Raw genomic sequence first — 25968 nt, forward strand, 5'->3', positions numbered from 1 at the left:
TGCCTAAAGTAACCACTTGATGATCATTAATCTAATTGCATCAGCAAAATGAATCTCAGAGCTTCAGGCCTTGTCTTCCAAGCTGCCTTAAAATTTTTTCACAAGGATAGTGTTTCTCTCTGAACCAATCCTTCATTTATGCCTAAGGTAGCTAGAGAGTCCAACATTAATCAGTCCATACAATTGCCAGTCTTTCAAAATTTTTCTAACAAGGGCGAATATCTGTTACATCTTCTTGATGTACATAGATAACTACATTTTTATTTTCAGAGAAAGAAACAGTACAGAATGTCTGATCAGCTGTTTGAGCCTTTTTCTCTTGATATATTACGCCAAGCATTTTCCAAAATTACCCTAGCTAAATGGATTACTGACTGTATTTTGCTGATTTATTCCAAAAATGGTCTACAATTACCTCGTCCTCAGAGAACCCATTCTACTAGATCTATGGCTACTTCATCAGCTTTTTTCTCAAAAGCTTCCATTGATGGTATCTGTGCTGTAGTCACTTGGTCAAAGACTCACACCTTCATGATGCATTACAAATTGGACATTGTCCCCAGAAGCAGAGCTTCCTTTGGTTCAACAGTGTTCGTGTATATCCTTCCTTGAGGGCCTCCCAAGAGTTACATAGCTGGCGACTCTGACCCATCAATGAGGAAGAATGAAAAGGACATCAGATTTAGGAGTTATGGACTTACCATAACTTGGCATCTGTTTTGTCCATTTTCATTCTTCCTCACCTTCCCTCCCAACCATCCTCCGGCCTTGTCACTCAAGGATCTACATGATATTGGAACCTTCATGTTCCTGGTTTGATCCTCAGTCCTTTTCCTTTTCTGTCCTGTCTCTATAAATCTAATGCAGGAGGCAGCAAACTTGATCTGATGAGTTAGGGATGGTGTAGTGCATTATGGGAAGAGGGAGAAGCTTGAGACTAGGATCCAAAGTCTTGAATATGCGGCCGAGTCGGATCCAAGGGTTGGATCCGTGACCCATCAGTGAGGAAGAATGAAAATGGACAACACAGATGTCAAGTTATGGTAAGTACATAATTCCCATTTTACAATGGTTCATATCCTATGCTCCTAATAAAATAGGCAAACAGATTTCCAAGACTACTTTGTCATGGTAGTTATCGATTGTATTAAATCTTGTTATGATCATTGTAATAAAATGTTGCCAGATGAGGTGAGGGCTCATTTCATGTCCTTCTTAGGCCTTTTTCAGGAATGCCTCTATACATAACAGATGTGTGACTGCAATTTGGGCTTCTCTTAGTACTGTCAAAAGACATTACAAGCTAGATGTAGTCTCTAGGTCTCAGTCTTGCTTTGGAGCCCCAGTTAATTAGGGAATCCTTTAATGAAGCTGCCAGGGCAGTCTGGGGACTCAGTCCTAGTGGTTGAGGAGGATGAACCAGATCATTTTAGATAAGAAAGTTGTGTATTTACCTTAATACTGTATCTGCGTGGTCATGGTCATGGTTTATCCTTCCCAAAACATATGCCCACTTTCACCCAGCATGGTTGGTATATTGTGAAAGTGTTTGTCTCTTCTTTTAAATGTCTTACTCCGGATCCAGAGAAGTTTGGTTGTGCACCTGGTATTGTGAATAAAGGGGAGAACATGTAACTTGGGAAGGCTTTATCAATACGGAATAGACTGAAAGGTGGTGTTTCAATTGTAGTGGTTAAGGAGGATAAAGCACAACCATGCACATCTATCATTATGGTAAGTACATAACTTTCAGCTGTGTGGGTAACTGTGATTATTACGTTATGATTCCTACTGTTCTGCAAAATATGCTTCTCTGTTACAAATCTAGAGATTTTTTTTTCTAATAGCTGCTATGTAAATGGCACAGTCCTATTATGGGGAGTTATTATAACTACATTTCTATGTTTTTGAAGGTCGTTATTGTGGGAATGTCATGCCACACCCTATCACATCGTTCAGCAATGGTTTGGTTGTGAACTTTGTTTCCGATGCTATCACTGTAGCGAAAGGTTTCCGGGCAACATATGCAGCATCAACCTCAGGTAACAAACTATTTCTCGTACTGTCTAATTTCAGGTTTCACTTTACTGTAGGTGATTGTGGATTCCTTCGGTTTGACAAGAAAAAAATATAGGATGTTATATTTTATTTTATTTGGCAAATGTATTCCTATAGGGACAGTCACGGAATATGTCAGCTTCATTAGTTGTCTTCCTTCCTTCATTCATTTCTGGACTGGAGCTGAGTATTTATATAAACTACAAGAATCACCAAGTAAGATTTGGCTAAGAAAACAAACTCTAGGTAGCATGAATACAGAGTTAGAAAATTCTGGTCTAGGTGTCAGTCACTCAGAATATACTGATAAAAAAGAGGTGTTGGCATGATCCATATATATGCTGCTTTTAGTCACTCAGCAGACATTCTTTTCTTTACCCTTTCCACTCCATTCTCCTACTTATCATGGGATCCATGACATCTTCTTTTCACTGCAGGACACCACTATTGGTAATAATACCATCTAAAGATTTACCATACTTTCTATAAAACAGTATTTCTTTTAAGTCATACTTAAAAGTATTTTCTTTTAAAGTTCAGTCCAACCACTTATACCCCTCTTTTTTCATCAGTCCCTTCCACTTTACCGTAGCTGTGTGTATCATATCCCTTGATCTGATGTTGTTCATCTTCTTTCCATTCATCACTGATGGGTTCAATTCCGAGCTCTCGGAACTGAGTCAGCCTTTTTACAAAGCTCGTGCCAGCCAAAAAAACTCTCGAGCTAAGTCTCTACCCAGAATGTCTGTCTACCTGTTACCTCAGATCTCATTTTCTGCATAGCCATAAAGCCACGTTTCAGCTGAGCTCTCAGCTAAGTGGAACTTTATTAGATATTTGTGTGGAAAATTTTTTATTAAGAGATTAGTATTTCCATTGTACTTTTCTTCTGTCTAACCTTGTTTTTTTTTCCTCTCTACTCTACCCGTTGTTACCGTTGGTAAACTTTGAAGTACCATTGTTGGTACAGCCTTTCCTCCCTTACCCTTGTGGTATTTCTTCAATACTATAGTTGTTATTGTCTTTCCTGTTTAACCTATTAGCTTGGGCTTTTAGTAAGGTTTTTTCTTTTTTTCTCTATATATCTGTGTATTGTTATATTTGTGACTTCTTTGAATGGTGTTTGACTTTGTTCTAGTTGGATTATACAGTTGGCCTGTGGTGTCTTTCTATCAAGATGTCGGATAAGAAGGGTACTTCAGGCTTCATGTAATGGCAAGTTACCAAATAGTTATTCTCATGATGACTGTGTATACTGTTTGGGAGTGCTCCACCTTTTGGTGCAGCCTCTGTGTGACATTTGTCAGAGTTTCAGTCAACGCACTCTTAATGAGCGCAAAAATAAACTGATTCTGAAAGAGTTACTCAAGTTTCCCTTTGTAGAGGCCATTTCTGTGATGGAGGTCTCAACCCCTTCTACTAAGGACAAAAAGAGATCCCACTCTGTTACTTCTTCACCATCGGGTGATCAGAGCAAGCCTGGGAGATCAAAGGTCCCAAAGTTATCTTGGAGCATAAATCTGCCTCTATGGCTCAGTCTTCCTCAGTTCCGAGCATCTCAAAACCTTCGATACCGGCACCAGTTTTGGCACAGGTCCTGCCTCTGGCACCAATCATAGACCTTACTATGCCTATTTTGACTTCGGCACCTGTGGCCACTTCAGCTCAGGGCACACCTTTGAATACTTCATTGGTTACCATTTTGGAACCGACTGTTTCGGCTCCGAGAGCCACTTCGGCACCGAGCATTGTACCATCTTCACTGGATTTGACCCCTTTACTTCCGGTCTCAAAACTAGAGACTTTGGTGCCAGCAGACCTTGCACGATGGACCCGATACTCCCCTTGCGTAGATCCGTTTCTGGGACAAGTGTATAGCCCCTTCATTAAATGTCCTGACTCCCCATCCAGAGTATCCACTAGATTCACCAGGAGCCTGTCGGAACACGACATGGTGCATCTTGTGGACCAGCTGTTGTTAGCTAGGGGATCTCCACACTTTCTAAGACCCATCCACCTGCAGGACTAGGGTTGACTTATCCATGGACTCCATCTTACACTCCTCCTTCGACCATCTCGGTTCCGAAGCTTTCTGCCCTGACATCCTTCTTGGAACCCATCACCTCGGCACCTACGGTGCATCTCACTCTGACTCCAAGTTTGTCCCTTTGGTCTTCGGTTCCCACTAAACTGGTCCTTCCTCAATCTGGGGTTTGGGGGATGGGAGCACTGGCCCGGGGCACGGAGCCGTCTTTCTCCTTGGTTCCATCCTCGGGGCCAATAGCTGCATCCACACTGATTCTGCTTGAGGCTCCACCCGTGGGGGCAGGTTCATCGAAGCGGGGTGTGACCCCGGTCCCAAGGTTGTCTTTCTCGGTTCCGGGCTCCCATCCCTCTTCGGGCAGACCTGCCTTCCACACAATGGAGAGAGCTCTTGCTTCTGGCAGCACTCCTTTGATGTCAGAACCCCAGTTTTCACCCCCTGAGCTACAGCTGTCTCAGACCACCCCCCACGACATTGGGCAGAGAAGCCGCAGGACACCCCTGTTCAGGGTACCCACTCTTTTGAGTCCTCCTCAGAGACTCCCACTGAGAAGCTCTCCTCGAAAGAAGACTTGCTAGAGGAAGCACATGGACTCACCCGAGGAGTCCTTAATGGAAGACACGGAAGGGTCCCCGTGGTCACTTCCTGATGATGTCTCCTTTGGAGACATACTGGACATGTTAAAGTAGAGAAGTGACTGGAACCCCTCCAACCTTTCATCTGAGGAGTCTGTGTTCCTGCAGGCTTTTCATGCCGGCCTTCTAACTTTTGAGTGACCCCACCTGCAGACGAGCTTACCCAGCCCATCATGCAGCACGCTTGGAAGAACCCTGATTCCATTGAGGCGATCCCTCAGAGACTGGACAAAATTCTTTCCCCTCCCAAGGAGAACCTGCACTGGTCCAAAGGGTTACCAGTTGATGTTATGGTGGTGGCGGCGGCCATGAAAAAGGACTTTTCTGAGGAACGTCCCACTGTCCACCCACCCAACAGGGAGTCTCGGGTGGTGGACAGACTTGGGAATTGTGTTTTTGCATCAGAGACCTTTTCTATATGGTCCCTGAATTATTTGGCACATTTTACGGGGATCCAGATGGAATTGATTTCCGAACTCTCTGGGATGCTCGCAGGACAGTTGTCTGATGAGGTCAGGGACAAACTGGCCTTGCAGCTCGCAACCCTGGAATCCATATCCAACTCGTCCATGAGGTTGCTGTCACATGCAACTGAAGGTGCAGCTAGAGCAGCGGGTTCGAGCATTATGAGGCTTCATGCCTGGATGTGCATTTGTGACCTCACAAATCCCTTCAAGTCTTCCTTTCTGAATGTTCCCATCGAAGCTTCATCCCTTTTTGGCTCCAAAGTGAAGGACACTCTAGCCAGATGCGAGTAAGATGGAAAGACCCTGTCTGCCATAGGCCTACAGTTTTCCAACCCTCAGTGTACCCTCTCCAGGAATCAGAGGAGTGGAAAAATGTGGCATAAAAAATCTTAGGGGCCTTTCTGTGCCACACGTGTTGATGATACCCCCTGGGGCAGAGGGGGTAACAATTCCGGAAGATGCCTGTATAGAGGCAGAGGGGGTCCTCATAACGAAGGCTCCAGGGATTCCTTCTCTGGACAGCTTTATCAGCACTCCTGAGGAGCAGCCTGATTGCTTACCTCTGGAAGCAGTCGGGGGTCATTTCTCTCTGCACCAAGCTGCCTGGCAATCTATCACCACTGATTGTTGGATGCAGAGTATCATTACCAGAGGTTACACTATTCCCCTTTCTTGTCAGCCAAATCTTCCAAGAAAACTTCCCAAAATTCCACCCAGTCAAAGGGAGGAAGCAGCTTCAGAGATTATAAAGCTGTCTCAAAAAAAGAGTAATCCAACCAGTCCCACCAGAACAGGGCTGATCCGGATTTTACTCGAGATTCTTTTTGGTGCCAAAAAAGACAGGGGACTGGAGACCCATTTTGGATCTCAGCTGCTTAAACAAGTCTGTCATCCAAACCAAATTCCAGATGGTCACAGTTCAGTCCATTCTTCTCTTTTTAAGAGAAGGCAAATGGATGTGCTCTATAAATCTCCGGGATGCGTATTACCAAGTCAAGATGGACAAATGCTCCAGGAGTCTGCTTCACTTCTGGCTAGGGGCCAGTCATTATCAATTTTGTGCCCTGCTGTTCGGTCTTTTTACAGCCCCCAGAGTGTTCATGAAATGCATGGCAGTGGTCACAGCTCACTTGAGACTAAAAGGATTCTGGGTGTTTCCATATCTGGACGATTGGTTCCCCACCACCCTCACCGAGCATCTTCTGGTAACAGCACTGCATTATACTCTCTCTGGCAAAATTGTTGGGAATAACGATACAATTGAAAAAATCGAACCTTACTCCTACACAACAAGTAGAGTTCATGGGAGCAGTGTTCAGTACTCAGTCCTGTCTGGTATCACTCCTACTTCACAGACTCCATCGACTGAGGCTTCAGCTCTGAGTGATACTCTTTCAAACAAAAGTCTCAGCAAGGGAAGTTCTTCAAGCCCTAAGCTCTATGGCAGCTTCAATCCAAATAGTGCCTCAAGCAAAGCTACATATGCGGATCCTGCAATGGCTCCTTCTTTGTCAAAGGTTCCCAAACTGTCACCCCCTTGGTTACCAGATTCGAATAACCAAGTCCTGCAAACAGGATCTCTTTTGGTGGATGAGGCCAGACGAAGAACTTTGGAGTCACCCATTTCAATCCCCTCAGCCACAGCCATTCTGACCACGGATGCTTCCCTGATCGGGTGGGGGGGCATTTCCAGGGAAAGACTGTCCAAGGCACATGGTCCACCTCAGAGGCCTACCTGCATATCAATGTTCTGGAACTGAGAGCTGTGCTGTTAGGGTTGCAGGCCTTCCATTCAGCTCTCCCTTCCAGGACAATTGCAATTCAGTAAGACAATATGTCAGTGGTCTGGTATATCAACAAGCAAGGAGGAACCAAGTCCTACCCCCTATGTCGAGAAGCCATGAGAATTTGGCAGTGGGCGATAGCTTCCAATTGCTTTCTGATAGCAGTGCATATCCTGGGGAGCTCCAACGCGATTGTGGACAAACTGAGCAGATGCATCCTTATGCCTCACGAGTGGTCTCTCAACCCCAAGGTGGCGTCAGAAATCTTCAGCCACTGGGGCCAGCCTTGCTGCGACCTTTTCGCCTCCCCATCAAACAACAAGTGCAGCAGCTATTTTGCCCTACTTCCCCTAGAGGGGGAGTCCCCAAGGGATGCTCTAATCCATGGTGGATTGGATTGGAAGGGTTGGGAGGGTGGCCTAATGGTTAAGGTGTTTGCCTTACAAACACAAGGTGCAGGGCTTGACTCTCACAAAGGATAATTGGCTAAGCTTAAAATGGCCCACAAGGGCAGTTAGCCTAGTACGAACCTATGAACCTATGAACCTATGATTGGCCCACAGGACTTCTTTATGCTTACCCAGCCATCCCCCTGATTCCACAATTTCTAAAGAAAGCTCTGTGATTGAAATGCAAGGTGAACATCATAGCCTCGTTCTGGCCTCGACAACTTTGGTTCCCCTTATTTTGGCCTCAAATAGTATAACTGCCATGGATTCTAGACTGTCTACCAGATCTGATTACTCACTCCCAAGGGTTGAGTCACCCAAATCTGTCCAGTCTCAAGCTGAAAGCTTGGTTTCTCCACTTCCACTAGTTGCCAGGGAAGCTAATCTCTCCTCACCTGTTCGAGACATCATTCTGGCCTCTCATAAACCATCCACCAGAAGACTATATCAGGATAAATGGAAAAGGTTCTCCATCTGGTCCAAGGATAACATGCTAGACCCATATTCGACTCCAGTTATTGCAGTGCTTCAATACTTGGCTAAGTTTTTTAATAATGGAGCCTCTGCCTCTACTGTACGAGTACATCTAGTGGCAATTTCCAATCGCCACAATGGTATAGATGGTACCCCTCTTATCTCTTTATGCCTATGCAAGGCCTTCCTCAAGGGGACCTCTCATATCAGGCCTCCTGTCAGACAGCCCGTGGAACCATGGAACCTCACTCTAATCCTTCAGTCTTTGACTCAAAAAGTTTTTGAACCTGCTGCGAAGTGTGACTTAAAGTTTTTGTCTTGGAAATGCTTGTTCTTGGTAACCATCATGTCTGCCAGAAGGGTCTCAGAGCTGCAGGCATTTTGTATCAAGAGGCCCTATCTGGTCTTTCATAAGGACAGAGTATCACTTCGGACGAATCCATCCTTCCTTCCCAAAGTTGTTCTGAATTCTCCATAAACCAGACCATTGACCTACCAGTGTTCTTTCCAAATTTTGCCAATAGAGGAGAGTACTGCCTTCACTCTTTAGATATACGTAGACAACTGAGATTCTACCTAGACAGGGACAAACTTATCCGCAAATCAAACAGCTTTTCATCTCTTTTTCTGGACCCAGAATGGGAGAAGCTGCTTCCAAGTTTACATTATCAAAATGGCTAAGAGACTGCATATGTTTCATCTATTCCCTCAGTAATGAACCTATGCCAAAAATTAAAGCTCACTCCATATATCTATGGCAACATCTGTAGCTTTCCATTCCAGGACTTTCATGGATGACATTTCTGCAGCAGCTACTTGGGCTAAATCTCATACCTTTATCAATCATTACAAGTTGGATTTGGTCTCCAGAGGGAGAACTGCCTTCGGCTGAATGGTACTCAGGAATGTTCTTCCATAAGGGCCACCCATGCACCTCAAGGTAGCTTGGGATTCTGTCCCATCAGTGATGAATGGAAAGACAATTAACGGCATCAGATAAAGAAGTTATGTCTCACCATAACGTTCCATCTGTGTTGTTTATCTTCTTTCATTCATCACTTCCCACCCTCCTTTCCCCTCCAAAGGCTCCTGGGGGGATGCTTTAGGTCTAAGTGGTGCCCTAGGGTATTTGCGCAGAAGTGGCCTTGGCTTTACTTCTTTTTCTCTAGCAAGCTCGATCTGAGGTAACTGGGAGAAGGGCATTCTGGATAGAGACTTAGCTCGAGAGTTTTTTTTTGACTGGCGAGCTTGGTGAAAAGGCCGACTTAGTTCCGAACCTATCAGTGATGAATGAAAGGAGATAAACAACACAGAAGGAACATTATGGTAAGCCATAACTTCTTTTTTCTTGTTTCTCTTCCATGCTGTACATGCTGAAAACTTTCTTACACTCCAGCTTCTCAGTTTCTCTCATCATTTAAGCAACTTTTCATTGCATGCCTTCGAATTAAGATAATTGATCGATGTGCATTTGACTGACTAGATTTTGACTGAAAACTGTGGTTTTTATGTTCATAGGTTGTACTAGGCTAATGACCACTAGGGACCTTACAAGCCTAGCCATGCACCTCAGAACATTTGGATCCATAGTATCATGGGTGTTTATATGGGAGGTAACTAAGGATTTGTGGGGTGGTGTTAGTTAGGATTGTATTTTTCTTATTGATGGCCTCTGTCCATAAGGGACATGGGGGACAGACTGGGGGTATATTTATAATTTCCCATCCAGTTGTCAAGGTTTCTTTTAAATAGGGTCAGGAGCCTATTCCATAGTTTGGGGATCTTTTGGGACACATACCTGTCTCTCCAGCATGTTCTGTTTATGTCACAAGCAAAGTTCATATCTCTGGATCAAGATTTCTGGTGCTGCTTGTTTTGTGCATGTGCAACAGATCCATCAGGCTGTGTCTGAGGAAGCCCTGTAAGCCAGGCAAAGATCCCCTCTTAGCAGCCTATAGGAGACTGAATACACAAACAGACCCTTTAGGTGATAAGTGTAGGACAGGGTATTCATGCCCTGAATTCATCTGGTGACAGACTTTTGTGAGCCTTCCAACTTTTGCAAAGGGGGCATTGTATTCAGTGATAGGTCTGCTAAGGGCCGAGTAGAGTGGTACTGTAACTTTCTTGGATCTGGATGCCATACCCTTACCTATAAGCTGGGTGACATAGAATGATTTTCTTATTATCTTAGCTACACGTTAGTCAAAGGTCAGATTACTGTCTATATATGTTCCCAGATCCCTTACTACCGGCTCGACTTTTAAGTGTGTTTTATTGATGGGGTAATTAACTTGGGGTTGACAGTTTTCAAAAGGGCATTATAATGCATTTTTGGCATTGAGTTTTAGGGCACAGATTTGGCACCAGTCATTTGTCTGTGTTAAACCCCTCTTGCAAGATGTTGGTGTCTTGGGGGGAATCAATAATAGCTTCCAGTTTACAGTCATCTGTGGCTTTGACTTCTAAGAAGTAGATGCCAAACAGGAGTGGACCCAGCAAAGAACTTTGGGGTACTCTGTTGGTTACTGGTCTCTTGATGGAGATGGTCACACCGATCCTAACTTTTTGGGTCCTGTCTGTGAGACAGTCAGCAATCCAGCGAGTTTTGTAAGGATTTCTACATTGCTCAGAGAGCTTGTCAACAGTGCCTGAGTGGGGTATTATATCGAATGCCTTAGCCAGGTCAAGCTATGCAGTATGCACTGTTTTACCCTTGTCCATTGTTTTTGTGACCTTCTCAAAGAAGTCTGCCAGTTTAAGCAGGCATGACCTTCCTGAAACAAAGCCAAATTGGGATGGGTCCACTGTCTGTAAGTTGCCGGTGTTCTTGTTTATCATTTTTATAATAATTTGTTCCATGGCTTTGCATATTAGGCTTGTTAGACTGATTGATGGGTCAGTAGTTCCCTGGGTCATCTGATGTTCCGTCCTTGTGGGAGAATGACTGTTATGATCCTGCATTCACTTGGAATGTAGCATGTTTTAAGGCTGTTGTTGAATGCTTCAAGTGGTCCTGATTGGTCATATTTTAGACTGTTTAGGAGTCAACCAGGTATGTTGATGACACCCATGGAGGTGGTGTTCTTGGCTTTAGCAAGTGCTGCCAGCACCTGGTATATTTTGATAGCAGAGAGAAGTATGTTGGAGGAGATGTCATCTGGTGGAGCTGGGGAGGGAGTTGGGGGTAATTTTGAGCTGAATTCATCAGCCAGTAGATTTGGTATGTCACCCTAATCTGAGAAGGTGGTACCATTCACCAGTAGTTCTGTGTGTTACCACTAAGGTTCTGGATATAGCTGAAGAAGGATCTGAGAATGTCCTTAGCCTGAGAGGCTATCCTGACCTAGTAGATGGCCTTGGACTTAATTAGTTCTCTTAGTTTCTTGTTTAGTTGTATAAGACAGCACTTGTGTTTAAGGGAGTTGCACTTCCAGATTTTGGCAGTGAGGTTTATTTTTTATTATATACCATATTGTCTTTAGTGTTCATTTTGGGATTATCTCTGGTAGACATGGCGGCCTCTATGTAGCCATTCACATGTTTGTGTAAGGGCTCGCTGAATAATTTTGCATATGTAGCTGTGAACTCGGGGTTGGGGAGGCTTGAATTCTGACAGACTGTTACTTAATAGGATGTAGTTTATTGTTTGAGTAGTGGTCTTATGATTATTTATTTATTTGTTTGTTTATTTATTAATTTATGTGAAACTGTTAACCAGATTGTTCCCCTCACTCCATGGCCCAGATTCAGAGAAAATGTGGCTAGGTACAGTATCCGCATAGAACAAGGAAAAAGCAAATATGTAAACAGGTTTGAAAGGTGCCTTAAAGTAGCATTTTTTTCACTCAGAGTGTACTCTTTATATCTACCATTCAGGGAACTTTATCTTCTGTATGATTACCATTATTATAATCAACTCTGGGGTTGCTGCCCTTGGCGTAAAAACATATCATCTTGCATGCTACCGTGTAACATGCATTTTTTTTAAATTAGGCTTTCCTATATCATCTACTAACCTAAACTGTTTGATTCTATATGGTCATCATAACATGGTTCAGTTCTCCATATGTGGCTTTACCAGTGCCATTCACGCTGGATGTAAGACCTAGTGCATTCCAAGATCAAACCAATAGCTAAACACAGTAACAGCCAATTTACTTTTGAAAAAAAAAAAAAAAAAAATATATATATATATATATATATATATATATATATATATATATATATATATATATATATATATATATATATATATATATATATATATATATATGTATATATTACAGTGAAAATATGCATTGTTTTCCTTTTCATAGCAGATGCCTGTCTCTCCAAGACAATGGTTGCTTAACTTCTTGTGCAATTAATGTATTACATGATAAAACAGAATAATGCCCATTATGAAATAACTATGAATACAACTAATAAATGAATAAATAAATAAGGAAGAAATGTATAGATAATCGGCATAGATTATATCTTTACTGTGTGTCAGGGATTATTATTTGCACTTTTTGACTCATTTATTTCATTTAGACGCTATAAGAATGTATGTCCATTCAAGAAACAGCTCCATCAAAAATCTATTTAATTTCAAGTGGAAAGAGCAGTATTAATCCATTATATACCATTCTGTCACATTATTCTTTCTGCTTCTACAATGAGCGGATGAAAGTGAATGCATCAAGGATCAGAATCCCTGAATTGCATTGATCAAGAACATCTTGACAAAAAAACTATTTTAGTGTTTTTGCATGGGGACCAAGCTCCCCCACACCCTCCAAACATACATATACCAACTCTGAGATTGCACTTACATGAAGAGTGGGAAAATTCCCCCAGAAAGGGAATCATGTCATGCACAACTCAATGACAGTGATTTCTTGTGGAGGAAGTCTGATCATCGACAAGTTGAAGCTATGGCAGTTGAAACTTGAGAGGTCAAGCTTCGTCCACCAGTAGGATAACCATTCAATCTACTGAAATTGTCAAACATTCTCGCAGCCATTCAATAGTACTTCAGTGTAATTAGTTCAGAATCTAAGATATTCTCAAATGTAATGAGTAGAAAAGACTTGTATTAGCTAGAGTATTAGTTTAAAGCATACCAATTTAAATTAATTGCAAAAATACAAAACAATGCATTTGGGAAGTAGAACCCAGGAAATGAAAGCACAGCTTAGTGAAGTGGGTTGGAGTGGAGGCAAAAACAAAACATGAAAGGAGCTGTTACCACAGTGAAAGCAAGCAATATGATAAAGTTTCAAGGAGGAGAAATAAAGTACTAAGTTATAGAGAAGATACAGTACCAAAGGAAGGTGAGAAATTATAATTTGCTTTTTGTAAACTGTTACCTCCCTTGTCAAACACTGGGTGTATTTCTGGGAGTTCTTCCCCATAAGCAGAGAGATAATATAGAGGTAATTCAGATGTCAGCAGCAAACAATGAAATTAATCTACATTAGAAATCAAGTAGAGGTCTATGGAGTAAAATTGCCATGGATGTCTAGATGAAATTTGGAAGGAGGCATAATAGAAACCTTCACTTATTTAAAAGGAAGCCACAAAGTACAGATAGGTACTATATTAAAAAAGTAAATATGAATATATGAAAATGAGAGGGCACTATATGAAGATATGAAATTGGCTTTTAGGCAATATACTGTAGTGCTCAGAAAGGGTGCTAGCATACCTTTCAACTGTCCCTGATTTTGCCTCATATTTTTGTCCTGCCTCTCATGGAATTTTTGATTTTCTGGTAAACTGGTGAGAATTACAGTCAGTTAGTAATGACAGACATTAGATATTTATAGTTCTTGTTGTTATAAAAATGCATGTTGATGCAAAACCTGTATTATATTTAATGTTTTAGGAAAATTAAAATAATATTTAAAAAGAAATGTCCCTGATTTTTAGCCTCCCCCCATTACTTTTGTTTTTGTCTAGAATTCTTGAGAGAAAAGGTTGAGAAATAGGGGTGCTGGTGATTGGAACAAACATCCCAAAAAGGCAATATGGTAAACAGAATGAATTAAAAAATGCATGAGAAGGGCAGAGTGCCTTCCTTACAAGGACTGTGGATGGCTGGGACATAAGCTACTAGATAAATGGAGTGTTAACTTATCCAATAAAAATGAGCCGACAAAGTAGGCCACTTGAATCTTATCTGTCAACAAAATATTCATCTACGGGCAGACATTCTGTTCTGTTAAACAACTGTTCAAATCTGACAAAATTTGAAAACTGTATCGATGACAGTAGTTTTCTCATATTTTGCTGAGAAGAGTTTGGCAAATTATTATTATTTATTATTTTACATTTGTTGACTGGGCTAATCCAACTGGATACATATCCATTTTCAGTAGAGGCCCGGGGAGATAAGCTCCAATTAAGCTAATAAAAATAAAATACATTGATGATAAAGATTAACATCAAGACTTTGACTACAAAGTTTAGAAAACAATACACTACTACTAAAAACATGTTTACATATTACAAAGTTTAGAAAACAATACACTACTACTAAAACATATTTACATAGTAAAGGGTTTGACATTCATCACGTTGAATACTAAGAAAAAAGATCAGGTTCAAACTAATTATTAAGGTTGTTTCAAAATATTACACTCAAAGTGATATAATATGGTAATATATACATAGTGGCAACATGTGCTCATAGTAGAATGCTTGTTATACAGTTAATACTCAGAGGTAGTTTCCAGAAAGACTAGACTAGAATCAGAGTTAAGGAAGCTTACTGATCCCACTTTATGAGTTTTGGGAGGGAGGTATACAGTGAAGCAGCAGTAGTGTGAGGTGAGTGTTAGTCTGGGTTAGTACATGGGCATAGCCATTGTGTTTTAAGAAGTATTTTTAGTTGCTTTTTGAAAAGTGATAATAAAGAAAGTGATGATAGTTCACTGGGAAGCCTGTTCCAGATTTTCCCCACAGAATTAGAGAAAAGAGAATTTCCTGCTTTGTTGTAGGACTTATGGATGGTAACTAGTAATTTATCTGCTGAGCGAAGGGTTGTAAGAAGTTTGTAGGGGGTGATAAGGCTAAAGAGTATTGGAGTATTACTGGTATGATACAAAATCTTATGGGTGATAGTAAGTTGTTGAAATTGAAGTTGGTTTTGAGGTTCTAGCCATCCTAGCTGTTTAAGATTTTGACAGTGGTGGGTTCTAAATGGGGAGCCAGTGGCAAATCTGGCAATGTTTTTATAGGAGGTTACCAGTTTGTTAAGGTTGCTTTTGGATAGATTAGTATAAATAGGGGAGGCATAGAGGAGGATGGAGATCTGATGGCTGTGGGCAATGGTAGCTCTGGCTACAGGATTAAGGAAAGGTTTTATCCTGTAAAGGGAACCAAGTTTTCTGTTTACTGATTTAATAGTTGAGTTAATGTGTGAGTCAAAGTTGAGGTTGTGGTCAGTTGTTACGCCTAAGAGTTTGGTGGTTGTGTCAGGTGATATGACAAAGCCATTACTGGATATAACTGTGACATCTATTGGGGAGGACTTTAGTGTTGGAGTGAACAGCAATAGTTTAGTTTTTTGAGGGTTCAGGAGGAGGCAGCATTGTAGGAACCAGTTTTCTACTAAGTTAAATACTTTTTGGGTGATGGATTGAAGTTCAGCTGAAGAAGACGCGGCACAAATTAATGTAGAGTCATCTGCATATTGTATTCAGGTAGCTTAAGGAAGATTTACATTTAGATCATTAATGAATATAGAGAAAAGGAGAGGTCCCAAAATAGAGCTTTGCGGGACACCAAGGGTTATATGGAGATGTGTGGATAAGTTGTTGTCCCAAAGGACAGCTTGTTGTCTATTTTCTAAGTAAAGAATGAAGGTTTTTTGTTTAAAATGCACAGATATTCCACAAATAAAACAGAGAATTATATCACAGACTTCATCAGAACCAACTGTACCATAGTTTAAATACCCAGTTTTGGCGCCAAAATAATTAATTAACTAATTAACTTCTTAAAGATACATTCTAGTACATAAATGCTTATGCCTTCTAAAATTAACTATCTGCATAAATAATGTATATAAATGTATTATAAATATGGAATTCCCAATGAGATGTGCATACAATTTAACATAGCAATTAATTATGACTAACCATAATAATTATTTTCTAAGTAGGACTTGAACCATTTTAATGCTTGTGTGTCTAGTGAGAGCGATTTAAGTATGTTTATAAGTAACTGATGGTTAACCATATCGAAGGCTTTAGAGAGGTCAATAAAGAGTGCAGAGGAAAGCATGTTGTTATTACTTGAGTTTTGTGCCAAAAGCATATATAAAGTGTGTACATTTTCTCTGAAAAATGATGACACTGCTGGCAATTGCAATAAGCAGCAGGAGTGTGGCTTGCCCCATCTCAAATCAAACACTGGTTATGGACAAACATCTGTTTGCGATCTTCACATTACAAATTTGTTCATTTCAACTTACTGGCCCATATCTGTGGTTCACATATACATAGTAATTTGTGTATCAGAAATTATTTTTTTTTCTAAGCAGTTATAGTTTATTTTATTTAAGCCATCAGGAAAGTGACAGCTTTGTTAGAAATGTCAGTATTAGACCCATGGTCTAGTTAAGTGCAGAGATCAGTAATAGGTCCAGGAAAGCATTGATAACATCACAACAATTTTGAAGAACTTTGTCATTGTCTAAAAAACATCATTACCTGATACTGCATACATGAGGTACATGCTTATTAATATCAATAATGAAATGATAGAATGCAGTTTCTTCAGAACAAGGAACTTATGTATTTAAAGGGTCCATCATAAATGATAGAACTACAACCTAACCAAAATCTGTTTTATCAAACAAAACTGTTTGAAAATCTCTGATACTGTATCCCCCAACTCTATATACTACTGGCTTGGCAAAATATAATAATAAATAAAAAAAAAAATCTCCAGCCAATGATTCTGGAGTAGCCTCAGCCAAGAGCAGGCTATTGACCCACTTGCTTTCTTTTACCTTCAGGTCCCCTGGTGTGGTGTTGGTACCACAACTATGCATAACACAAGAGTCAGACACGTCTTCCAGGGCTGTACCATTGCCTTGTTCAGGTGCGAGAGTTCTTTAGGTGCAAGGGAAGTTAGGAAGGAGGAATCCATTGCCAGGGGTGATACAGCTCCCTCTGGGGACTCTCTCACCTGTGTAGTGCATGCTAAAAAGAGACAGAAGACACAACAGATAATGGGGCAACAGTCTCTGTCTGGTTTCTCACCTGAAATAGTGGCTACCACTAGATCCATTGTTCAGTCAGTTGATTATGGGGTGCATAGCCCAGTCATTGGTAATGCTGCTGCTTCCATCTCTGGTCATTCATCTAAGGATCCTGATTTTGATGGAGATCTCTTGTCTAAGGGTTTTGACCTGTTTGAATTGGGTCATTTGGTTTCCTCTGATGAAGAACAGGTGCAGAAGCCAAAACAGATGTTTTCTTTTTCTCCAAATGCTAGCTAGATTTAGGAATGTATTTAATTGGAATCAATCTTCTGTTGTCCCGTGAATGGTAGAATATATGATCTTTTGGAGGATGATGTACTGGTCTTTAATTACAACAGTAGGGTGCCCAACACTGACTCCTGTGGAACCCCACTGGTGCCAGGCCTGCTGGTTGAGGTAAAGTCCCCAACTTTGACTGTGATCTGTCGGTGAGCCAGTTAGCAACCCACCTGATGACATAAGGGTCGATATTCAGCTGGGAGAGTTTATCAATGATGCCTGAATGTGGGATTTTGTTAAAGGCCATGGCTAAGCCAGAGTAGGCTGTATGCACAGATTTGCCTTCGTCTATGGCTCTGGTGAGGTTTTCAAAGAAGTCCACCAAGTGTAACAGCCTAGACCTGCCTTTGACAAAAACAAACTGTATTGGATCAAGGGTTTGGAGATCACTTATATCCATATCTATAATGTCCATGATGATTTGTTCCATGGTCTTACAGATAAGGCTTGTTAAGCTTATGGGTCTGTAGTTCCCAGGGTCTGTTGCTGTACCCCCTTTATGAAGGGGGATGACAATTGCTGTTTTCCATTCAGCAGGGACAAAACCAGTACTCAGGTTGTGGTTGAAGAGAGTACCTAACTGAGTTGCTAACTCATGTTTTAGACCATTTAAACACAACCTGGGATGCCATCCGGTCCTATAGAGGCTGTTTTTTTGGCCTTGGAGAGAGCATTAATGACTTGCTTTTTGGAGATTCAAGGTGGGGGAGATGTAGAAGGAATGGTTTGTGGAATGTTTGGAGGGAACAGGGTGGTGAAATTTTCTCCAAACCTGTCAGCTAATAGGTTAGTTATTTTTGCAGGATCAGTATGTGTGCCATGCCATCCACTGCTAGTTCGGCACATGTCTGGGTCCTACCTTTTAGGTTATGGATGTAGCTGAAGAATGCCTTATGGTTATCCTTAGCTACAGTTGCTAACTTTTTTTCAAAGTTGCCCTTAGAGGATTTTACAAGTTGTTTAATTTGTTTGTGCAAGCAGAGGAGGGTGTTCTTCCGGTGCTGGGACCTCACTTTTTAATTCTTAGACAGCAACTTCTTCCTCTTGTTATATAACTTACTAATGCCAGATGTCCATCAGGGAGGTTTGTTTATTTCTTGAGGATCTTGTTTTGATCTTGTCAGGTACAGCTGTGTCAATTCATAAGTGCTTGTACAGGGCATTTGTGTTTACCTTAGTATAATTGTCAGTGGCATCTGTGGAAACAGCCCCTTGGAAATTATTTATGCCATCTCCTTAGGAGGGTATAATTAGCTTAATTAGCTTTCATGAAATCTTTTAGTCTGATTTCACCTAAGAAGAGTTCAGGTGTTATAGTGATTTCAAATGTGACTGATTTGTGGTCAGATTTAACCAACAATGGTCCTATACTTGTGGTGGTGCAATGGTCACCTATGTTGGTGAGGAACAGAATGAGAATATTTGAGCCCCTTGTGGGTTGCATACTATTTGTGCCAGGGCATTAGTGTTAACAAAGTCCAGGAACCTTTGTGTGAATATGTTGGCACTTGTATAAGTTTCCCAGTCAATGGAGGGATAGTTAAAATCACCCATAACTACAGTGTTTGGTTGTAATTTGATTGACTCGAGTAGGTCCAAATAAACAGCATGGGTATCTTGGTTCATTGAAGGGGGCCTATAGCTAATGATGACTTGAAGGGGGGGGGGTCTTACCCACAGTTAGTTGCACTTGGAGTAACTCCATGGAGTTTTCCTGTCTAACCAGTCTGGAGGTGTACTCATCTTTAATGAAGATAGATACTCCTCATTCTTTGGTTCTCACATGTTCATTTTGCAGTCTGAAAGTGTGGAAGGCATTGTAGACTTGCAAGGCTGGGGTATTCTCTGTGGCCCTGAACCAAGGTTCTCTGACTGCACAGATATCAGCATCCTCCATGGAGAGGAGTGCATCCAGAGAGTGCAGCTTCTGATTTAAACTCCTAGAGTTTAGACTTCTCTGGCAAAGCATTGTGGTCTATCAACCATGTCATCCCAGGCTGACAGATGCTGGATCCCCTTAGAGTGACACCAGAAACTAAGCCAATTGTAGTCAGTAATTTTCTGTTTATATTGTGTTATCATCCTGTGTGAGGGTAGAATGCTGCTCAGTGCTAGAGACATACCTGCCCAGGACATGTATTCGTAGAGCTCAATCATGTCTCTCTTTATGTAGTCCAGTGAGGTAAGTCATTCACACTAAGCTTGCTGTTGAGACACCTGAGTGTATAAGTTATCTAATGAAAAACAAGCAACAGCAGCAGTAGGTCCACAACAGTGGCAGCAGATTCTAAGTGAATATTCTTAATAAATATAATATCTGAAGTAGTTTACTTCATTTTATCATCAACCTGTGGGTACCAGATTCATATCGGATCCAAGCCAGCAACTTAAGCATCTGCTCCGAGCTCCAAGCTCCTCCCCTTACCCATAATACACCACCACTACCTTCCAACCCTCAGATCTCGTTTGCCGCTGCTATCCAACACATCATGATTCTTGAGCTCCAAGTTGTGAGTAGGTCTTTTCAAAGTGATTAGTGTTTTTTGTGTGTTTTTGGTAGTATAGGTTTCCTCTCTTCCTCCCCTTCACTGCGTCGTGTTTAGGGTTTGTTTTTTAGTTTTTAGGTAGTTGTAGTAGTTAGTCTTCCCCTCCCCCTCAGCCTTCTGTGTGCTTTTCTGAGTGTGTGGTGAGTGGAGTGTGTTTCTTGAAAGTTTGTTCTTGTTGTTTAGTGAGATATGTCTGATCTCCCTTAAAAAAAGATGCACTGAGTCTGGCCACACATTTTCACCGGCTGATGGCCGCACTCTTTGTGTGCTTTGTTTGGGTGCTGCCCATTTAGCCACTGACTGCTCTATTTATGCGGGTTTTAACCTGTGCACCCTTAAGGATTGGAGGGCCAAATAAGTTATGAAGGGCCTGCTTCCTTCTACAAAGACGGCCACCTCCTCTTCTGCTTCGGTCACAGATGTTGCTGTGATTGCCTCTCCTTCTACTCCTGTCCTTCCTTCTCCTCCCTCCCAGGCTGGGACTCATCCTCCTACCTCTAAGCCTGTGGAAGTGGAATGTACAAAAGGCAAAGAGAAGGAGAGAGAGCACAGACCTGAGAAGAGAAAGAGGTCCCCGGACCTTTCAGCTCTGACCGGACCTCCTACCAAAATTCAGCCTAGGCAGCATGACTCCCCTCCGCTCTGATCTCCTAGATTTTCTCTGGAGCCGGAAGAGCCCAGACCACCCTCTATAGCCTCAGTTCTTTGGCCCGGTAGGTCGGAGTCCGTGGCTTTGTTGTGGTTCACCCACAGTCTCTCTGAAGTTGACATGGATAAAATGATGCAGAGATTTATTCTCACACAAATTCATATGGGAGTCTTGTCGGCCCCCTCTCCCTCTGCAGGGCGGAGCTAGCTTCTCTTCCTTACACCTATATCTCCTTCTCTGATCCGACCCCCAGTTTCTGAGTACATGGATCTGAGAGTGCCCCTAGTCAGGGGGTTGGCGCCAATGGTACCTGTCTCCTTGACGCCGGCAGCTGCCTGGAGCATGTCTGATCTGACTAGTTTGGATCCGAGTGGCTGTCAGAGCCTGGATGTCAGATCCTAGTGGGTGAAGCTGTTTCCATCGGCTCCGAACTTATCAGGTCATGGCCCCCTCCTCGGAGTGCCATCTGCTTCGGGCTCGGCTCTGATTCCCGTGTCAGATCCATGGAGATTGGTTCCATTAATTGTGTCCCAGGAAGCTCGCTCTCCCACGGCGTTCAACGTTATGGAAAGGGTTCTCTCCAATGGATTGAGGCCCCTGACTATATCCTCAGACTCCACCCCAACTCCTTCTGCTTTGTGTGTGAATCCCATCATTTTACCACAGGGACAGCTCGTGCTCAAGGAGCCCCAGGTAGTTCCTCCTGAGGAACAACAAGTGGTTTGCGAGTTTCCTTGGGAAAGTCCCACTGAAGAGATTCCTCACAAGTGTACATGCAAGAGGAGGCACTTGGATTCCTCCCTGGAGTCCATCACCAAGGACACAGATTTGGATGATGGGGAAGGTTCCTCCAGATCACCTCCCAAGAATGTCTCCTTTGGAGACATCATGGAAATCTTGCGCCAGTGGGGAGGTTGGTCTAGCCCAAAACATTTCTCAGATGAATCCGTGTTCCTGGAGGCTTTCGGCACGGGCCCATCTACTTCCTGGGTGCCCCCACCCACAGATCCTTTAGTGGACTTGGTCACCTCACAGGCTTGGAAGGAGTCGGCCACTGTGGAATCAATCCCTAACTGCCCGGACAAAATATTGAGCCCCCCTGCAGACAAAGCAGCTTGGAAAAAGGGTCCCCTGTAGATACTATGGTGGCAGCAGCCACCACCAAAAAAGAACTAGGCCAGGAGAGTTCCTCAGTCCATCCTCCTGACCGTGAGTGTAGGATGATGGATCGCCTAGGGAAGTGGGTTTATGTGTCAAGTGACCTTTTCTATCAGGGCACTGAACTATCTGGCCCACGTTACTAGACTACAATGCAACCTGGTTAAGGAACTGGCTGAGTCTCCCCCAAAGTCCATGTCAGAGGAGGACAGGGCTACGTTCTCCATGAGGATGGTTACCTTGACAGTGGTTTCAAACATGTCTATGTGACTCCTCTCACACGCAACTGAAGGAGTGGCTAGGGTGCCTGGGTTCGGTGTGTCCATGATGCGTAATGCCTGGCTCAGATTATGTCAGTTCACAGAACCTTTCAAGGCATCTTTTGTGAATGCCCTGTATGACAGCTCTTTCCTCTTTGGTAAGACCATCCGAGACACCTTCGTCCAGAGTGAGAAAGATGGGAAGACACTGTCTAGTGTCGGAATCTGCTTCTTGAACCCTCAAAGATCCTTTTCCCAGAATCAGCTAGGACAAAAGAAGATGTGGTTCTGGAAGTCTCAGTATTCCCGGGATACTTAGGGCTCTTCTTCCCCTAGAGGCAGAGGGGGACAGGATAGACACTGGGCCAGAGGCAGAGGGGGTCTGAGGAATTTTGGGTATTGAGAACCATTCTTGGACAGGCCCACACAATAACCCTGAGGGGTTGCACGACTGCTCTGCTCTGGAAGCAGTCGGGGGTCACCTGTCATTGCACCTGGTGGCACAGAAGTCCATGTCATCAGACCGTTGGGTGCTTCAGATAATTTCCAGAGGCTTTTCAATCCTGTTTGTGGTTCCTCCTACACCTTACAAGCACTTCCCAGATGTACCACCCACGCAAAGGGAGGCAGCAACGCTACAGGTTTCCAAGCTGCTAAAGAAATGAGCATCGAACCCGTCCCCCCAGATCAGTCTGGATTGGGCATCTACTCCAGGTTCTTTTTGGTGCCAAAAAAGATGGGGAACTTAAGGCCCATTCTGGACCTGTCTACTCCGCACCTGTCAGTTGCCAAAGAGAAGTTCCAGATGGTCACTTTACAGTCCATCATGCTTTACCTGCAAGAGAGTGACGGGATGTGCTCGTTCGACCTGCGGGATGCTTACTATCACATAAAGATGCACAGAAGCTCCAGGAGGTTCCTCTGCTTCCGGCTAGGAGCCAATCATTATCACTTTCAAGCCCTACCCTTTGGCCTCACCAGGGCCCCAGGGTGTTCACCAAAGTGATGGCAGTAGTAGCGGCTCACCTCAGGCTTCAAGGGATTCAGGTCTACCCTTACCTGGACAGTTGGCTCCTTACTGCTGCCACCAAGTGTCTACTTCGTCAGAAAAGAGATTATTTCCTAAAGCTTGCACACTATCTAGGGATTACAATCAACACAGCCAAATCTCTTCTGAATCCTATCCAGGTGATAGAATACATAGGGGCACGGATAGACATGCTACAGACAAAAGTTTTCCTGACCTCGGAGAGAGTTCGAAACTTAAGGATGCATGTCACCTTCATTTACCGATCTCACCTTCCCTCAGCAGAGTTGGTCTTAAAGGCCCTAGGTTCTCTGGCAGTGACGACAACACTCCTACCACATGCTCGATTACATATGCGAGTACTACAGTGGACTCTAGTGGTGCAATGGTCCTTGTTGGATCTTCCATTGTCGCACCCAGTACCTCAGCTGAGTCTGCAGGTCATCCCTTCTTTGTTGGATACAGTCTTTGAAAATCTTGGAGGGATGACCCTTTGTTCCAGCTCCTGCCTAAGCCACAGTGACCACGGACACCTCCCAACTAGGGTGGGGGGGCATTGTTCGTGAAGGACAGTCCAAGGCATGTGGTTCCCGATTGAGACCAATTTGCATATAAATGTTCTGGAGATGAGGGCGGTCTTTTTAGCGTTGCAGGCCCTTCATGCATTTCTACCTCTGAGAACCATTGCAATCCAGTCAGACAACATGTCAGTGGTCTGGTATATCAACAGACAGGGAGGGACCAGATCTTACCCCCTTTGTTGTGAGGCCTTGAGAGTTTCGAAATGAGCAATCTCCACTGGTCATTTTCTGGTAGCAATGCATATTCCGGGATGGTCCAACATTCTAGAGGACAAACTAAGCCAGACTATTCTGATGCCTTATGAGTAGTCTCTGAATCCTTCAGTAGCGGAGCAGATCTTTCTAGAGTGGGGTCAGCCTTGCTGCGATCTCTTCGCATCACCTTCCAACGAAGTGCAGCGAGTGTTTCGATTTGAACCTCCTGCCGGAGGAGTCCCCCAGATACGATCTAGTTCATGCTTGGCCTCCCGGTCTTCTTTATGCTTATCCTCCTGTACCCTTTATTCTGAAGTTTCTACAGAAAGCTTGTCGACTGGGGAGTAAAGTGATCCTCATTGCCCTGTTTTGGCCTTGCCAGGTATGGTTTCCCTTCCTTTGGTCTCATCTTCTAGCTCCTCCTTGGATCTTGGATCCAATTCAGGATCTCATTTCGCACCCCTCAAAGGTCCTTCATCTGAATCTGGGCAGTCTGAAGCTCACGGCTTGGCTGCTCCAGTTCCCTTAATTGCTAGGACTCTCGAATTGTCTTCTTTGGTCAGGTCTATTCTGGTGGTGGCTCATAAGTCATCCACCAGTAAGATTTATCACAGCAAATTGAAGCGTTTTTCCTTTTGGGCTTCTCAAAGAAGTTTAGATCTGTTCACAGCTCCCATTCTGGCTATTCTTGATTTTTTGGCAAATATTTTTCAACAAGGGGCTAGCTCGTTTATGATCAAGGTTCAACTAGCTTGCCATTTCTCATTTTCACGTGGGTGAGAATTCCGCTTCTTTAGCCTCTTCCAGATTGTGCAAACTTTTATTAAAGGTACCTTTCTTTTATGTCCTCTGGTCAAAGATCCCATTCCCCCATGGGACCTTAGTATGGTACTTCAAGTGTTGGTTGCTCCTCCATTTGAACTTACAGCAACCACAGATCTTAAGTTTGTGTCTTGGAAACTTACAGCAACTACAAATCTTAAGTTTGTGTCTTGGAAGACAGCCTTTCTAGTGGCTATCACCTCTGCTAGAGGGTTTCAGAACTTCAGGCATTGTCTGTCAAGGTTCCATACATGATTTTCCACAAGGACAGGGTTTATCTTTGCACCAGTCCTTCTTTTCTCCCAAAAGTAGCATCGGAGGTTAATATCAGTCAAACTATCAATTTACCTGTTTTCTTTCCAAATTTTACAAACAAAATGGAGCACAAGTTGCATTTGTTAGATGTTCATAGACAGTTATGGATCTATTTGCACAGGACCAAAGCCTTTTGTAAATCTGACCAGTTGTTTGTGTCCTTTTCTAAACCTTTTTTGGGTAAACCTATCTCCAAGGTGACCATTGCTAGGAGGATCTCCCTATGTATCCTTCAGATCTACAAGGATAAAGGTTTGTCTCCACTGGGTCAGATTAAAGCTCACTTGACTAGGTCCATGGCTACTTCTGCAGCCTTTTGGTCATCTTTCGATGACATTTGTTCTGCAGCTACTTGGTCCTCATCTCATACCTTTATTTCGCACTATAAATTGATTTGATTTCTTGAAGGAGAGCATCCTTTGGTTCCGTGGTGCTCTAGAATATCCTTCCATATGAGGGCCACCCAGGTGGTTAGTAGCTGGGACTCTGTCCCACAGGTTGAAGACCAAATGAAGTAAACTACTTCAGATAAAGAAGTTATGTACTCACCATAACGTTCCATCTGAGTAGTTCTACTTCATTTGTCTTCAACTGTCCCTCCCTCCTTCCCCCTGGCCTTACCATATGGATAGCATTTATAGCTAGTTTTAGGTGTGTAAGGTGTTTTTGGGATCGGGTTGTTCAGTGTAAGGTGCAGCAAACTCGATCTGAGGGTTGGAAGGTAGTGGTGATGTATTATGGGTAAGGGGAGGAGCTTGGAGCTTGGAACAGATGCTTGTGAAGTTGCTGGCTCGGATCCTTTACGGATCTGGTACCCACAGGTTGGAAGACAAATGAAGTAAAACTACTCAGATGGAACGTTATGGTGAGTACATAACTTCTTTATTTATTCAAATAATAAATAATAATACAAAAATCTAGTAACATATATATTCCCAAGCGCTTTCGTCTCTGCTGAATCAG

At 42.9% G+C, this 25968-nt stretch overlaps 1 protein-coding gene across 1 annotated transcript in view; it reads left to right on the plus strand.

Annotated features, from left to right (window-relative positions):
* The window catches only part of LOC122792709 (cubilin-like), a 3134001-nt gene that overhangs the window by 1752848 nt on the left and 1355185 nt on the right, over positions 1-25968 (plus strand). The window contains exon 35 of the mRNA XM_044060295.1: positions 1914-2042. Coding sequence (XP_043916230.1) covers positions 1914-2042 — 129 coding nt within the window. The remainder of the gene's footprint in view (positions 1-1913; positions 2043-25968) is intronic.

This window comes from Protopterus annectens, chromosome 2.part0 (assembly GCF_019279795.1).
Source record: "Protopterus annectens isolate FY-2018-M chromosome 2.part0, PAN1.0, whole genome shotgun sequence".
NCBI lineage: Eukaryota > Metazoa > Chordata > Ceratodontiformes > Protopteridae > Protopterus > Protopterus annectens.